This window comes from Scyliorhinus canicula, chromosome 10, assembly GCF_902713615.1.
Source record: "Scyliorhinus canicula chromosome 10, sScyCan1.1, whole genome shotgun sequence".
Lineage (NCBI taxonomy): Eukaryota > Metazoa > Chordata > Chondrichthyes > Carcharhiniformes > Scyliorhinidae > Scyliorhinus > Scyliorhinus canicula.
The window spans coordinates 109,267,365-109,285,452 of record NC_052155.1 but is presented as its reverse complement, the minus strand read 5'-3'; the positions used below and the strand labels follow the sequence as shown (position 1 = coordinate 109,285,452).

Genomic DNA, 18,088 nt, shown 5'->3' with positions numbered 1-18,088 from the left:
TTTGCATTATCACTGCCATTTGGTGCAGAAAAACAACTCCCACCAATGTTTTCTGACCCTTTCTGTTTTTTAGTTCCATCCAAACTGATCTCTAGAACTAAGGTAATCTCTCATGACAGTACTAATTCCCTCTAATTATCCGAGCTAGCCCACCACCATTTCCCAGCTATTTGCCCTCCCTGAATGTTGCCTACACTTGGATATTTAGGTCCCAGCCTTGCTTTCTTTGTAGCCACATCTCCACAATGACCATCAGGTCATAAATATGAATTTCTATTTGAGCTGACAATTAATCAATATTACTGTGAATGCCATGGGCATTTAGATACAGAGTACTTAATTCAGTCCTTTCACTGCTTTTGTAAACTCTGACCCTATCCACTGGCACAGTTTCCAATCACTGCCTGTTACTGCCCTGCCACCGTCTAATTATAATGACCTTTATAGCGATCTTTATCATTTGTCATTTCCCTTAATTACTCAATCTTCCCCTGCATCAGGCATTTTCAAAGTGGGGGTCACGACCCGCGGTTGGGTTGCGGGCGGATGTCGAGAGGGTCGCGGAGCTGGCCAACTCAGCGTTTGCGATCGTGGGAATTCACACACAACAGCTGCAGCAGCAGGCTTTTTACAATGCCGGCTGCGAGCGGCTTAAAAATGGCAGACACGACCAGCTAAAAAAATGCGGGTGCACTGCACGTGGGTGCCCGCTTACCAGTGCGCATCCAACCCGGGGGTGTTGGGACCCGAACCCAGGGGTAAAAGTGCGATCGCGGCATGGCGGCGGCTGACTGCGTGTCAATCACCGATGATTAACAAGGCTATGACCTCGACCTGTTTTGCATCCCTAAACATTACTGAAATGATCTGGAGCGAGTATATATTCCTCGTGGTTTAATCATGGACAGAACTGAACGTTTGGCAAGGGATATAATGAAAGCCATGGGAAATCATCACATCATTGCCCTCTGTGTACTGAACGGCGGCTATAAGATTTTGCTGACCTTTTAGACAACATTAAAGCATTGAATCGAAACAGTGACCAGTCAATCACAATGACGGTGGACTTCATCCGCTTGAAGAGTTACTGTAATAATCAGTTCACAGGGGAGCTACTCAGAGTTTACAAACTGAGGTACAAAATCCAAGCTCTCCTCTGAACCTGATTGGAGTAAGATTGTGAGGACCAAGCAGGCTCACCTCTCGCATTAAAGGTAAGAGAAAATGGTGGGTCGCGAATGTCGGCCGGCGTGGGTCATGAAGGTCGGCCAGCTTGGATCGCGAAGCTCAGCCGCGTGGGTCGCGAAGGTCGGCTGACTTGGGTCCTGAAGATTGGTCAGTTGGTAAAAATGGGTCCCTGAAAAAAAGTTTGAAAAACACTGCCCAACATGTTTATCCCCCTATATTTAGTTTATATCCCTCTCTACTTACCCAGTTATATGACTCGCTAGAAGACTAGTCCCAGCACAGTTCAGATGAATGGAAACAAAGCTGTAACCAAAGGTCGCTAACTTGAACCCTTACACAAACTGTCCTCCCCCGCATAGAGTCCAACTTCCCAGCCACCCCAGCACCTGCACAACATCGGCCACTCAATAATGAAGGAGAAAATTGGGTAACACCAGGCCACCAGACTGCCAGTCCCCCTGATGATACTCCCAACGAATTCTTGGTGACTTGCACCCCAAATAATAGAAGTCAGAAACTTGTTCACCGTGGCAAAAAAAGACTCCATAAGGAAAACGGGGAGGCATTGACACAGAAATAGGAACCTTGGTAGAATATTTATCTTACGGGCAGCACGATAGCACATGTGGCTCGCACTGTGGCTTCACAGCGCCAGGGTCCCAAGTTCGGTTCCCCGCTGGGTCACTGTCTGTGCGGAGTCTGCACGTTCTCCCCGTGTCTGCGTGGGTTTCCTCCGGGTGCTCCGGTTTCCTCCCACAGTCCAAAGATGTGCAGGTTAGGTGGATTGGCCATGCTAAATTGCCCTTAATGTCCAAAAAGGTTGGGTGGGGTTAAAATATGTTAAAATAGTATACAAGATTCCTTAGCTTTATCAACAGGCAGAGGCTATAAAAACAAGAACGTTTTTTAAATCTTGGGATGTGGGTGTCACTGGCAAGACCAGCATTTACTGTCCATCCCTAATTGCCCTTGAGAAGGTAGAGGGGAGCCACCTTCTTTAACCTCCACAGTCCATGTGTTGTAGGTATTACCAGAATGCTGCTGGACAGTTCCAGGATTTTGATCCAATGATGGTGAAAAAAATGGCAAAATAGTTCCACGTCAGAATGGTGAATGACTTGGGGGAACTTGCATGTGGTGTTTCCACATACCTGCCGCCCTTGCCCAAGTGGTATAAGGACTTGGAAAGTGCTGTCGAAGGAGCTTTGGCGACTTCCTGCAGTGCATCTTGCAGATGGTACACACAGTTGCTACTGTGCTCCAGTTGTGGAGGAAATGAATGGTTAAGGTGGTGGATGAGGTATCAATAAAATGAGTTGCTTTGTCCTGAATGATGTTAAGCTTCCTGAGTGTTGTTGTTGCTGCACTCATCCAGAGTATTCTTTCACACTTCTGACTTGTGCCTTGCAGATGGTGGTCAGGCTTTTAGGGAATTAGGAGGTGAGTTACCAGCTCGAGCATTATGACCAATTCTAGGCACCATACTTTGGAAAAATATCAAGGACTTGAAGAGGGTGCACATAGTATTTATTAGAATCACATTTATTAGAAAAGTTTCAGAGACTAGAGAACTGGTGGTCTTTAGTCCAGTGAAGGTTAAAAGGCAATGTGACAGAATTGTTTAAAATCATGAAGGTTTTAATAGAGTAAATAAGAGAAACAATTTCTCACAGCTGAAGAGTTAATAACTGGGGGACGTTGGTTTAAATTAATTGGCAAAGGAACCAAAGGTGATACCAGAGAAAATAAATCACACTCAGAGTTGTTATGATCTGGAAGGCACTGCCTGCTGAGGTGGCGAAAGCAGATTTAACAATAACCTTCAAAAGGGAACTGGATAAATACTTGAAAGGGCAAACAATTGCATAACCATAGAACAAGAGGGATGGTGTGGGACTAATTGAATAGCTCTGTCAAAGAGTTGACATCGGTACAATGGGCCAAATAGCCTCCTCCTGTATTGTATCAATGATTCAACGAAAGTAAATTTTTCCAACAAGAAAATAATGATCTTTAAAACATTGGCATATTTTGTACAAATATCACGAAAACTTATATTTTTTTTAGATAGCTAAAAATTCAAATGGAGAGGTGTGTTTTGGAGCCTGCTCAAAGCACAGCTTTAAATTTGGAGTTCTAAGTATTTAAATTAGAATAGTTATACCTCCCATCCTTCTATATGAGACTGCCATTCTTCTAGAACTTCTAGTTTTTCCATTTGTCTCTTGGCTTCATTGATAGTGGAGCACACAGTTTTCATGGCCTGTAGAGCCTCGATTACTGCTGCACAGTCATTGTGCCTTCTTGGTGTCCTCTTCATCAGTTCCTAAATAAAAGTAAAGATGCATTTTCTCAAAAAATGAATTGTTAAAAATGTTATCTTTTACCGAAAAAAGGAAATTAGATAACTATCCTCAAGGAGTTATTACTTCATGAATAACTTTTGAGTAAACCCTTTTTGATTTGACACGTTTGAGAAACCAGCGTAATTTCATTACAATCACTTTAATAATAACCAATTATGTGCTTTGAAACAATTCTTCACAGTTTCTGTTAGTACGTAAATAGAAAAGGTTTGCTGATTTCGGCAAGGCTTGTATTTATTCTCCATCCCTAATTGAGACAATGGTGGTGAGATACCTTCTTGAATACAACTGAATGGTTTCTGGATCATTTCAAAGGGCAGTGCAGAGCCAGTCATTTGCTGTTCATTTGAGTTATATATAGGTCAGAGGGCAGGCTCCCTTTTCTGAAGGACATCAATGGAACACTTGGGTATTTAAAGCAATCAAGTAGTTTCATGTAGTTACCATTACCGATGCTAGCTTTTTATTTCACACATTTATTTAGTTAACTGAATTTAAATTCCCCAACAGCTGTGGTGGGAGTTGAACTCCTGATCATTAAACCAAGCATCTGGATTACTAGTCCAGTCATTTGACCACTGGACCCTCAAAAAGCTGATGAGAAGAGGATTACAACTTTAGAATGATGGCTCTGGCGAAGGGTCCTTAGAACCAGCTGGCAAGAATGAAGAACCAATCAATTTATCTGCAGGAAAATCGGAGTCCCCGCATTTAATCGGCTTTTTAAAAATATACATATTTTTATTAACAAATTTTCCAATATAACACCTTTACATCCATTTTCATACAAAAGTTAACAACTGGAAAAATGAATCTTGGTAGCTGCTGAATCGAACAATAAACGCACAAGGTGGCTCCCCAGCAAGAGTGGGGGGAGGGGGAGAATTTGCCCTTCCCCCATTATCTTCCAAAGCAAATGCGCCATAAACCTGGTCGGGTCCAGGTCCTCCAGCCGCTCCAGCAATCCGACCAGCCTTAGATTTTCCCTTCTCACCTGATTTTCAAGGTCATCCACCCTAACGCTCAAGCTCTTATTGTCGGCCACCACTGTTGCCATTCCCACCTCCAGAGAAGCGCTCTGGTTGCTCTGCCTTGACAGAGCAACCCCCTACCTCCTGCAGCTCCCCACTCTGCTGTTTTACCACCTCATCCACCTTAGCCAAGGCCCCTTGGATCAAGGAAATTTACTCCTCGATTGCCTTCTCAAGGCCCCCAGAGACCTCTCGATGCACTTTCTGCTAGAATTTCTACAGTTAAGGAGGTGGCCCCTGTGACTGTACTAGCCTCCACCATTTTCTTTCCTACCAAGGCACACAAAGCCTCCATTTGAAGCTGTTTCTCTCTTCTTTTGTTGCCTAGTTCGGTACCAATTGTGCATCCCCCTGTTGTGCGACACATACATCATTGAGTTTTTAAACATTTTGGGTCCAATTTCCATTGCCAGCTGAGCGAAGGCACCTAAACTGCAATCTCTGGCGGGGGCTCGCACACGTGCAACCACTCCATTACATGCCGCACCGGATTTCAGAGGCGTTAGTTAAAGTGAAGAAATGGAAATTGAGACAGTACAGCCACTGGAAAAGGTGGGGTGAGAGTCTGTTGCGACCAGTAGTAGATGGTGAAACATCAGGAAAGAACTAGTCAGGTCAGAGAAGGACTGGATGGGTGGACAACATCAGAAATGAGATGGAAAGAGGAATGATACTGGCACACAGAATTGCAGTGAACAGAGAGAGATGAGTAAGGCCCCCTGTGGATGATGGTTAGTTGTGGATGCAACATGAACCAAATGCTACCGTAGCCCAAAACTTCCCACTCTGGCCATTCCAGATTTAAAATATAGGACAACAGACAAAGATTGCAACCATCAGCTAGAACCCTTACTTTAAAGAGGAGAAAATGAATGAAATACAGCAACTTAAACATTCTCACATGTCAATATCAAATATAGATACTAGCCTACAAAAATACTTCATTCAACAAAAATATACACTTGTCTAAATAATTAAGTCTTAAGCCATTCCAATGTCGTGATCGAGTAATTGGTTGTTCTTCAGAAAAACGCATTGTTCCATTTATTTCTCCTTAATTGTGGAACTTGATGTTGTTAGATTAACTTAGCTAAGCCACGGTCTAGATAGATGCTAACTTTTTACTTACTATCTTTCAGTCGAGTTTCATGTGCTACAGATTTATGAATATTCTAGTAAACTATATAAACAAGATTACACTAAATGCTGCTAAGTAACAATGAAACTATGTTACAAAGAAGCCATAAAATTAAGGAAAACGCATAGAAAAAAAAGCAAATATTTATTTGAAAATATCTAAGGATCAATCATGTTGTAGATACGAATTCATTCCTTGGATATGGGAGGGGAAGTAGTATATTGACATATTTAAAGTAGAAAATCTGTGTCAAGTAACAACTTGTATCATTATCTTAAGTACCTTTAGCAGAAGTGGATACTTGCATATCCTTTGTATGGGAGCAACTAGGTATCCTTCAAGAGGAACGTCAGGGTTCTTCCGTCCTGCGAGCAGCATGCAACCCTTGAGTTTCAAGATGCAAAAATGACATAAATTAAGAATTGCACAGTCTATAATGCAATTATCAAACAGCTTGTGGATTGATAAGTCACTTGTAACTGCATTGATCACACGTGTATTAATTTTAAAAATAAATAATCAAAAGTCATTTCCAGCCATCCTTTTGCATTTCCATAATTCATATTTTTAATAGCACATCAGCACAATAGATTTCCAGTATGCTTCTTCAATATGGAGGTGACATGCTTTGATAATTTATAGTTCAGCAATGAGAATGTTGAACAGAAGCCACTTTGATCGGACTGAAGGGCTCTAGGACGGAGTTTTTAAAATTGTGAAGACCAGTCAAAGGGTTAATATCTAAACTGAAAAAAACACAAAGGTTGAAAAGCGGGTGAAAGATGAGGTAATCACATAGCAGTGAGTAGCTGACACCAGGCTTATTTTTTATGTCAGAAGATTCCAGCAGGAAAGATACAGTAAAGGAGGTAAGGAATTCCTTTTTGTAAGAGAACAAACAGGAGTACAAGAATGTGTGTTGAGTTTCAATTTAACCCAACTCAAAATGTAAGAAGGGTCAGAAGCAGACTTACAGTTTTAGGGGCTCTACACTCTCCCTCTTTGCAGGGCTCCACATCAGGCCCTGCCCCAGTGGTGATGTCAAGCTCCATCCCCTGTAAAACTTAACTCAGCAGCATCTGTCATTTTCAACCTCTATATCATATGTGGCCTCAATGTTCCCAGTGGAGATGGGCTTTGAGATGCGAAAATAATGGTAGAACCAGTCGGCTCTGCCGCTCAACATCCCGCATTTGCCATTCAGATTTTTCAAGAGTTGTTCTGGATGCAATAAATGGAGCCACAGTCCAACTGAGGCAGTAAGCCTCGATTTTGTGCAGCGTTTTGAATTTTGTTGAAGCCGCACGGGTTCTACGGAGCTTCAGCAGCTCGCCACCAGGAGTTTGACCTGTTCAGACTTTTTTAAGCTCAGCTTTACAAACTGTACATATTGTTTTGTTTAACCTAATGCTGGGTTCAACAATCTCTGGCTCCATGCGTTCTGATGCGCTGCTCCTGCGCAACTTTGAAATTAACACACCCTTTAAAACATTACCTGAATGACTTTTCAGAGAATTGTTCCCGCAGTGTGCCTCTAATACAGAAACTCATCAACCATCTAAACAAACTCTTATTTGTCAAATGCTTCACCCCACCATCAAAAATGACATCCAAGACTATTGACGGTTATTCAATCGCGTGGGTCATGGGTGGCCAGACACATTAATAAAATACTGCACTCACCCTGGCTCTGGTTGGCCTTTTCGAAAAGCTCACCCAGAATGGCACATTCTGATTGGTCAGGGTATTCTGAACGTGATAGGTCAAAATGAATGAGCTAACGCTCTGCAATTGGGTGCATGGGCAACAATTGGATGATGATTAGCCATTTGTGGCATGGGAATTCTTGATGGTGTGTGGCTACATGCAGACAGGCACATCAATGAATAAAAGAGCAGAGGCGAGCTTCCACACCACAACACCTCCCAATATGGGGTCCCCATTGCAGCAGGGGGACTGGCCAATGTGGCGTGTTTCATGGTAAGTCCGCCTCTGAGGAGGGAGAAGAATATGTCAGACAGCAAATATTCATGTGAAAAGAAGTGGACGGTAACGAGGTGAAAGAGGTTGAAATGAAATGAAAAACGAAAATCGCTTATTGTCACGAGTAGGCTTCAATAAAGTTACTGTGAAAAGCACCTAGTCACCACATTCTGGCGCCTGTTCGGGGAGGCTGGTACGGGAATTGAACCGTGCTGCTGGCCTGCCTTGGTCTGCTTTAAAAGCCAGCGATTGAGCCCAGTGTGCTAAACCAGCCCCTAAATCGCTTATTGTCACAAATAGGCTTCAAATGAAGTTACTGTGAAAAACCCCGAGTTGCCACATTCCGGCGCCTGTTTGGGGAGGCTGGTACGGGAATTGAACCGTGCTGCTGGCCTGCCTTGGTCTGCTTTAAAAGCCAGCGATTGAGCCCAGTGTGCTAAACCAGCCCCTAAATCGCTTATTGTCACAAATAGGCTTCAAATGAAGTTACTGTGAAAAACCCCAAGTTGCCACATTCCGGCGCCTGTTTGGGGAGGCTGGTACGGGAATTGAACCATGCTGCTGGCCTGCCTTGATCTGCTTTCAAAGCCAGCGATTGAGCATAGATGAGCGAAACTGGCTGAAAGTTGGGAGGACAGTTGTCAATATGTTAGTGACTGGCGACCTGGATTTGAAGTGTGATTACTAATCATATTAGGACGTTTTGTACTATGATAGTGTAATGGATCACCACCAGCAGCACAAAATGGGTTTGTAGCAGAAAGCAGCTGTTTTTTCACCATGCTACTGACCTGCTGGTGGACAATTAAACTACTAATTGGAGGTAGAGGCTCCACAAATATCCCCATCCTGAATGATCAGTACAAACGATCAGTCTGAACAACTCGCTACAATCGTCAGCCAGATGTATCGAGTGGATGATTTATCTCGATCTCCTCCAGAGGTCCCCAACATCACAAATGTCAGTCTTCAGCCAATTTGATTAATTCCAGGTGATATCAAGAAACAGCTGAAAGCACTGAATACTGCAAAGGCTATGGGCCCTGACAATATTCCGGCAATGGTATTGAAGACTTGTGCTCCTGAACTTGCCGCACCGCTAGTCAAGCTGACCCAGTCCAGTTACAACTCTGGCATCTACCAATAATGTGGAAAATTGCCCAAGTATATCCTGCACACAATCATCAGTAAAGTTATGGAAGCGATCATCAACAGCGCTATCAAGCAGCACTTACTCAGCAATAACCTGCTCACTGATGGGCAGTTTTGTTCTGCAAGGTCACTCAGACCTGACCTCATTACAGCCTTAGTTCAAATATGAACAAAAGAGCTGAATGCCAGATGTGAGGTTAGAGTAACTGCCCTTGACATCAAGGCAGCATTTGACTGAGTATAACATCAAGGTGCCCTAACAAAACTGGAGTCCATGGGAATTAGGAGGAATCCCTCAGCTGGTTAGAATCATACCTGGCACAAAAGATGTTGTTATGGTTACAGGTCAATCATCTTGAAGAGGGTAATTTGGGCATCTTTATGTATTACACTGCAACCAGTTAAAAAAAACTCAATAATAATAATCTTTATTGTCACAAGTAGGCTCACATTAACACTGCAATTAAGTTACTGTGAAAAGCCCCTAGTCGCCAATTCCGGCGCCTGTTCGGGTACACGGAGGGAGAATTCAGAATGTCCAATTCACCTAACAAGCATGTATTTTAGGACTTGTGGGAGGAAAGCGGAGCACCCGGAGGAAACCCACACAGACATGGCCAGAACGGGCAGACTCCGCACAGACAGTGACCCAAGCCGGGAATCAAACCTGGGACCATGATGTCAAGGGCAGTCACTCTCACCTCACACCTGGCATTCAGCTCTTTTGTTCATGTTTTAACTAAGACTGTGAAGCAATAGTGCTAACCACTGTGCTAACGTGCCACCCTCATCATTTACTGGAGAATTTAAAATTTTCAGTTCTTACTGTGAGAGCCAAGCTACCAATTTGAGAAAGACACCTCAAGGACACAATCTGTGATTTGAAGCCAGCTTCCAGGCAGAAACTCCACAGGCGTTCAAACTGAATGTTGGTATAACAATCTGGGACAGTCTACCATTTGATCTGGCTCCAGGGTGTCTGCCCATATCAACAGGGAGCGGTGATGGATAGCATCCATACCTCAAAAACAGCCATTAAACAGCAGGAAACAAGGTGATTGATAGCGACACATTAGATATCAGACCACCGATATCACTAATTGCAAGACAACATACGTGCCTTTGTAGTGATTGGATAATTTCATTAAGTATGCAGACCTTTGACGTGATTGGCTAATTAATCTCATATACTATGCATGATGTAATCTTCATCGATAGTCATGATTGGACATAGATAACCAGTAACAAATGACTGGAAAATGCTAATTTGTTGTAACCGAACCTCAAAGTATACCTGTACCATTTTTGAATCTGTGCTCTCTGGTGTCCCGATTTGGAATGCCAATAGCTCCTGCTGTAGCTTCGCTTAAAGGACTAGATTTTTCACTCTGAGAGCCTTCGTCTGGTTTCTCATGGTGAGTGGAAGAGTGAAAAGCACTAAGGTTGAATAGCTGTACTTTTTACCACAACACAGCTCAGTTCCAGGGCATCACTGCAGGGGTTCTTCAGGATGGTGGCCTAGGCTCAACCATCTTCAGCTGCTTCATCAATGGCCTTCCTTCCATCATAAGATCTGAAGTGGGGATGTTCGCTGATGACTGCACAATGTTCAGCACCATTCACAACTCCTCAGATATTGAAGCAGTCCATACCCAACTTTTTATTTTTGTGAATTCATTTTACGTGATGTGGGCGTCGTTGGTTAGGCCAGCATTTATTCCCCATCCCTAGCTGCCCTTCAGAAGGTGGTGGTAAGTTGCCTTCTTGAACCGCTGCAGTCTTTGAGGTGAATGTACACCCACTGTGCTGTTAGGGAGGGAGTTCCAGGATGTTGCCCCAGCGACAGTGAAGGAGCAGCGATATATTTCCAAGTCAGGGTGGTGCGTGACTTGGAGGGGAACCTCCAGGTGGTGTGCTTCCCAGGTATCTGCTGCACTTGTCCTTCTAGATGGTAGTGGTCGTGTGTTTGGAAGGCGTTGTCGAAAGAACCTTGATAAGCTACTGCAGTGCATCTTGTAGATGGTACACATGGCTGCCAATGTTCATCGGTGGTGGAGAGTTTGGATGTTTATGAAAGGGGGAACAATCAAGTAAGCTGCTTTATCCTGGATAGTGTTGAGTTTCTTGATGTTGATGGAGCTGCACTCATCCAGGCAAGTGGAGAATATTCTATTACGCTCCTGACTTGTGCCTTGTAGATGGTGGACAGGCTTTTTTTTTGGGGGGGTGTGGTCCTAGTCTTTGACCTTCCCTGATAGCCACAGTATAAATGTGGCCAGTCCAGTTCAATGTCTGATCAATGGTGGCCTCCAGGGTGTTGATTGTGGGGATTCAGCGATAGAAATGGCATTGAATGTCAAGAGGCGGTGGTTAGATCCTCTCTTGTAGGAGATAGTCATTGTCTGGCACTTGTGCAGCGCCAATATAACTTGCCATTTGTCAGCCCAAGCCTGGATATTGTCATGGTCTTGCTGCATTTGGCATGGATTGCTTCATTATCTGAGGAGTCACAAATGGTGCTAAACACTGTGCAGTCATCTACAAACATTCCCACTTCTGACCTTATGATGGAAAAAAAGGTAATTGATGAAGAGGCTGAAGATGGTTGGACCTAGGACACAACCCTGAGGAACTCCTGTAGTCATGTCCTGGAGCTGAGATGATTGACCCTCTAATCACTACAACCAATATCCTTTGTGCCAGTATTGACTCCAACCAACGGAGAGTTTTACCCTCCCAATTCGCATTGACTCCAGTTTAGCTCGGGCTCGCTGATGCCATATTCAGTCAAATGTACACCTGGCAGTCACTCTCACCTCATCTCTGACATTCAGCTATTTTGTCTATGTTTCAAGCAAGACTGTAATGAGATCAGGACCTGAGTGACCCTGGCGGAACCCAAACTCAGTGTCCGTGAGCAGATTATTGCTGAGTAAGTGCCGCTTGATAGCACTGTTGATGACTCTTTCCATCACTTTGGTGATGAAGTAGAGTAAACTGATAGGACGGTAATTGGCTGTGTTGGATTTGTCCTGTTTATTATGTACAGGACACAACTGGACAACTTTCCACATTGCCGAGTAGATGCCAGTGCTGCAGCTGTACTGGAACAGCTTGGCTAGGGACGCAGCAAGTTCTGGAGCACAAAAATGCAGCAAGACCTGGGCAATATCCAATCTTGGGATGATAAGTGGAAGTGACATTTGCATCACACAAGTGCCAGGCAATAACCATGTCCAATAAAAGAGAATCTAACCATCGCACCTTGACATTCACTGGTATTACCATTGCTGAATTCCCCCACTTGCAACATTCTGGAGGTTACCATTGACCAGAAACTTAACTGGACTTGCCATATAAATACTATGGCTACAACAGCAGATCAGAGGCGAATAACTAATCTCCGAACTCCTCAAATCCTGCCCATCATCTACAAGGCACAAGTCAGGAGTGATGGAATACTCTTCACTTGCCTGGAAGAGTGGGGCTCCAAAAATACTCCAGAAGCCCGACAAAGCAGGACAAAGCAGCCGGCTTGATTGGTACCCCTTCCACAAATATTCACTCCCTCTAAACAGTGGCAGCGGTGTGCACCATTTACAAATGCAGCGCAAGAACTCAGCAAGGCTACCATCTAACAGGTCACGTGCAGCAAATACATGGGAACACCTTGAAAGCTCCCCTCCAAGTCACTCTCCATCCTGTCTTGGAAATATGTCGCCGCTCCTTCACTGTTGCTGGGTCAAATTCCTGGAATTCCCTCCCAAGCAACATTGTGGCTGCACCTACATCACAAGGCTGCAACAGCTCAAGAAGGCAGCTCATCACCACTTTCTCAAGGCAACTAAGAATGTGGCCCAACCAGTGACACCCACATTCTGTAAATGAATTGGTAAATATTGCCAAGATCTTTAATTTCAAACCAGGTTAAAGTAACAGTGACAGGAAATGATTCTCCGGCAAGAATATGAACTTCAGTGGAATGAAGATTGGGCACAGTGAAAAATCGCCTGTCAATTCCCCTTAAGCCCATTTTGCATTCTGGTAGCGACCAATTGTATTCCTTTTCTTTTAAATATTTTTTATTCTCCTTTTTCACATTTTCTCCCAAATTTACACCAACCAACAATAAACAATAATCAGTAACAAATGTGTCAATCCCCATATCAACAACAACGATCCCATCCTCCCACCAACCCCCAAACATTTAGATTTAGATTTAGAACAGTACAGCACAGAACAGGCCCTTCGGCCCTCGATGTTGTGCCGAGCAATGATCACCCTACTCAAGCCCACGTATACCTATCCCAGTAACCCAACAACCCCCATTAACCTTATTTTTTAGGACACTAAGGGCAATTTAGCCTGGCCAATCCACCTAACCCGCACGTCTTTGGACTGTGGGAGGAAACCGGAGCACCCGGAGGAAACCCACGCACACACGGGGAGGATGTGCAGACTCCGCACAGACAGTGACCCAGCCGGGAATCGAACCTGGGCCCCTGGAGCTGTGAAGCATTTATGCTAACCACCATGCTACCGTGCTGCCCCCATGAGCCCGCATGATCACACAAATGACAAAAAGGAATTAGGGATCCACCCATAGTCGCCATTAACGCACACAGCCCTCCCCCCGCCCCCCCAACCCTCCCACCCACACGCCCCAACTAATGTTCGATGTTATCCAGTTCTTGAAAGTGCATAATGAGTAATGCCCATGAATTGTAGAACCCCTCCATCCTTCCCCTCAGTTCAAACTTAACCTTCTCAAGAGTCAAGAATTCCAGCAGGTCCCCCCGCCACGCCAGGGCACAGGGTGGAGAGGTTGCTCTCCAACCTATCAGGACCCGCCTTCGGGCGATCACCGAGGCGAAGGCTACAACATTTGCCTCCGCACCCGTTTCCAACCCTGGCTGGTCCGACACCCCGAATATGGCCTCCCGGGGTCCCGGGTCCAGTTTCACGTGCATCACTTTAGAATTTACCCCAAAAAACCTCCTTCCAGTAATCCTCCAGCTTTGGACAGGACCAAAACATACGAACGTGATTAGCGGGACTCCCCGCACAATATTCACACAAATCTTCTACACCTTCAAAGAATCGGCTCATCCTCGCCCTCGTGAGGTGTGCTCTGTATACCACCTTCAGCTGTATCAGCCCCAATCCCGCGCACAAGGTGGAGGTATTCACTCTCTGGAGCACCTCACACCAAAACCCCTCCTCCATATCCTCTCCTAACTTTTCCTCCCACTGTGCTTTCATCCCTTCCAGTGGTGCCTTCTCCTCTGCCAAAATAGCTCTGTAAACCGCCGACAGTACCCTCTTCTCCAGTCCCGCTGTCGTCAGCACCTCCTCCAGCAATGTGGAGGCCAGCTCCTCCGGGAAGCTCTGTACCTCCTTTCTGGCAAAATCTCAAACCTGCATGTATCTAAACATTTCCCCCTGCTCCAGCCCATACTTCGCTTCTAGCTCCTTCAATCCTGCAAACCGACCCCCAAGAAACAAATCTTTTAGTGACTTAATCTCCTTACAAATCTCCTACAAGTTTGCTGACGATACGACCATAGTGGGCCGGATCTCGAATAACGACGAGTCAGAATACAGGAGGGAGACAGAGAACCTAGTGGAGTGGTGCAGCAACAACAATCTCTCCCTCAATGCCAGCAAAACTAAAGAGCTGGTCATTAATGTCAGGAAGCAAAGTACTGTACATCCCCTGCCAGCATCAACGGGGCCGAGGTGGCGATGGTGAGCAGTTTTAAATTCCTACGGGTGCACATCTTCAAAAATCTGTCCTGGTCCACTCACGTCGACACTACCACCAAGAAAGCACAACAGTGCCTATACTTCCTCAGGAAACTAAGGTAATTCGGCATGTCCACATTAACCCTGACCAACTTTTACAGATGCACTATAGAAAGCATCCTATTGGGCTGCATCACAGCTGGTATGGCAACTGCTCGGTCCAGGACCGCAAGAAACTTCAGAGAGTTGTGAATACTGCCCAGTCCATCACACAAATCTGCCTCCCATCCATTGACTCCATCTACATCTCCCGCTGCCTGGGGAAAGCGGGCAGCATAATCATAGATCCCTCCCACCCGGCTTACTCACTCTTCCAACTTCTTCCATCGGGCAGGAGATACAGAAGTCTGAGAACACGCACAAACAGACTCAAAAACAGCTTCTTCCCCACTGTCACCAGACTCCTAAATGACCCTCTTATGGACTGACCTCATTAACACTACACCCTGTATGCTTCTTCCGATGCCAGTGCTTATGTAGTTCATTGTATATCTTGTGTTGCCCTATTATGTATTTTCTTTTATTCCCTTTTCTGCCCATGTACTTAATGATCTGTTGAGCTGCTCGCCGAAAAATACTTTTCACTGTACCTCGGTACACGTGACAATAAACAAATCCAATCCAATCCAATTCTTCTCCTCTCATTTCCGAAAATTTCCATCCCACTTCCCTGGCTCAAATCTGTGGTTCCTCTGAATCGGCATTTCCCTTGACCCTGCCCCCAACCCAAAGTGTTGGCAAAACTGCCTCCAAATTCTCAATGAAGCTATTATTACCGGACTCCCTGAGTATTTCCCTGGGGACATTGGGAGCGGTGCTGTTGCTAGAGCTTTCAATCCCGACCACCTGCACAAACTCTCCTCCATTCTGACCCACTGGAAATTAACCCCTCTGACTCAGCTCCGCACCTTCTCCACATTCGCCACCCAGTAGTAATATATAAGGTTTAGAAGACCCAAACCCCCTGCCTGCCTTCCCCTCTGTAGCAGCACCTTTCTAACTCTAGCCACTTTTCCTTCCCATATGAACGAAGTAATCCTTCCCTCAATCTCTCTGAAAAAAGCCTTTGGCAGGAAAATCGGCAGGCATTGAAAAATAAACAGTTTCTTGCGGTCCTGGGCCGAGCAGTTGCCATACCAGGCTGTGATGCAGCCCGATAGGATGCTTTCTATGGTGCATCTGTAAAAGTTGGTCAGGGTTAATGTGGACATGCCGAATTACCTTAGTTTCCTGAGGAAGTATAGGCACTGTTGTGCTTTCTTGGTGGTAGTGTCGACGTGAGTGGACCAGGACAGATTTTTGAAGATGCGCACCCGTAGGAATTTAAAACTGCTCCCCATCTCCACCTCGGTGCCGTTAATGCTGACAGGGGTGTGTGCAGTGCTTTGTTTCCTGAAGTCAATGACCAGCTCTTTAGTTTTGCTGGTATTGAGGGAGAGATTGTTGTCGCTACACCACTCCACTAGGTTCTCTGTCTCCCTCCTGTATTCTGACTCGTCGTTATTCGAGGTCCGGCCCATTATGGTTGTATCGTCAGCAAACTTGTAGACATGTAAAGAGATTCGCCAGTGACAGAGGGAGACCATCCCACCTTGTCAGATCAGCTTTCACTCTCCCCACCAAACTAGAAATGTTGTACCTGCGGAGCCCTCCCCCCACTCCCGGGCGAACTGCACCCCCAGGTACCTAAATTGAGTCCCTGCCCTACGGAATGGCAACCACCCCACCCCTGTCCCCACCCCCGAGACACCACAAAATACTCGCTCTTGTCTAGATTTAGTTTGTACCTCAAGAAAGACCCAAACACTCAAACCAGCTCCAATATTACCCCTATCGACACACTCGGTTCCGACACGTATAACAGCAAGTCATCGGCATAGGACACCCTATGCTCTATCACCCCCCCCCCCCCACCCCCCCCCCCACCCCACCCCCGGCACTATTCCTTTCCATACCCCCGAACTTCTTAATGCGATGGCCAATGGCTCAATCACGAGTGCAAACAGCAGGGGGGACATAGGACATCCCTGCCTAGTCCCACGGTGGAGAGAAAAGTATCTTGAGCTGATGTTGTTTGTGCTGACCTCGCCCTTGGCTCCTTATATAGTAGCTTTACCCAGTTCACAAACCTTGGTCCAATCCCAAACCGCTCCGCAGCCTCCATCAAGTATTCCCATTCTACCCAGTCGAACGCCTTCTCAGCGTCCAATGCCACAACCACCTCTGTTTCCTTCCCCTCCGCTGGTGCCATAACGACATTCAATACCCTTCTGACGTTTGAAAAGAGTTGCCTGCCTTTCACGAACCCTGTCTGATCTTCACCTATCACCTTCGGGAGGCACTCCTCCAGCCTACCCGCCAGTACCTTCGCCAATACTTTTGCGTCCATATTCAGAAGTGATATGAGCCTATACGACTCACACTCCGTCAGATCCTTGTCTTTTTTTAGCAACAGGGAAATCGATGCCTGCCCCAAGGTTTATGGCAACACCCCCTTCCCTATCACCTCTTCAAACATCCCCAACATCAGGGGTGCCAGCTTATCCTTGAATTTTTTATAATATTCCACCGGAAACCCATCCGGCCCTGCCACCTTCCCCGACTGCATCCTCCCATCTTTTATCTCCCGTTCCACTATCGCTCCTTTTAATGTAGCCCTGTCCCCCTCCCCAACCTTGGGTACTCCAATCCATCTAGAAATTCCTATTTCTCCAGGTCTCCCCCAGGTGGCTCTGACCTGTACAACCTCTCATGAAATTCCTCAAAGACCTTGTTAATCAGATCCAGAGCCACCACCAACTTCCCTGCCCTATCCCTTGCCACTGCTTCCCTCCGGAGCTGACCGGCTAACATACCATGGCCGGGATTCTCTCCTACCCAGCGGGGCGGGGGCTCCCGGCGGAACGGAGTGGCGTGAACCACTCCGGCGTCGGGCCTCCCCAAAGGTGCGGTATTCTCCGCACCTTTAGGGGCTAGACCCACACCGGAGTGGCTCCCGCTACGCCGGCCGGCGCAAACAGCCTTTGGTGCCCCGCCAGGTGGGGCCGAAAGGACTTCATTGGCCGGCAGAGGTCCGCATATGCGCCGGTGCGTCAGCGGCTGCTGACGTCATACCGGCGCATGCACAGGGGAGGGGGTCTCTTTCGCCCTCGCCATGGTGAAGACTATGGTGAAGGCGGAAGAAAAAGAGTGCCCCACGGCACACGCCCGCCCGCCGATCAGTCGGCCCCGATTGCGGGCCAGGCCACCGTGGGGGCACCTCCCGGGGCCAGATCGCCCCGCGCGCCCCCCCCCCCAGGACTTTGGCGCCCACCCGCGCCACCAATCCCACCGGAACCAGGCGTGGACTTCGGGAGAATCGCCACGGGGGGCCCGCCGACCGGCGCACACGATTCCCGCCCCCGCCGATTCCCGGGTGGCGGAGA

At 46.3% G+C, this 18,088-nt stretch overlaps 1 protein-coding gene across 1 annotated transcript in view; it reads right to left on the bottom strand.

Moving 5' to 3' along the window:
• Nucleotides 1-18,088, bottom strand: part of prex2 (phosphatidylinositol-3,4,5-trisphosphate-dependent Rac exchange factor 2) — a 624,716-nt gene that overhangs the window by 480,578 nt on the left and 126,050 nt on the right. Inside the window, exons 5-6 of the mRNA XM_038808469.1 lie at nt 6,006-6,107; nt 3,353-3,514 (exon numbers count right to left, since the gene is read on the bottom strand). Coding sequence (XP_038664397.1) covers nt 3,353-3,514; nt 6,006-6,107 — 264 coding nt within the window. The remainder of the gene's footprint in view (nt 1-3,352; nt 3,515-6,005; nt 6,108-18,088) is intronic.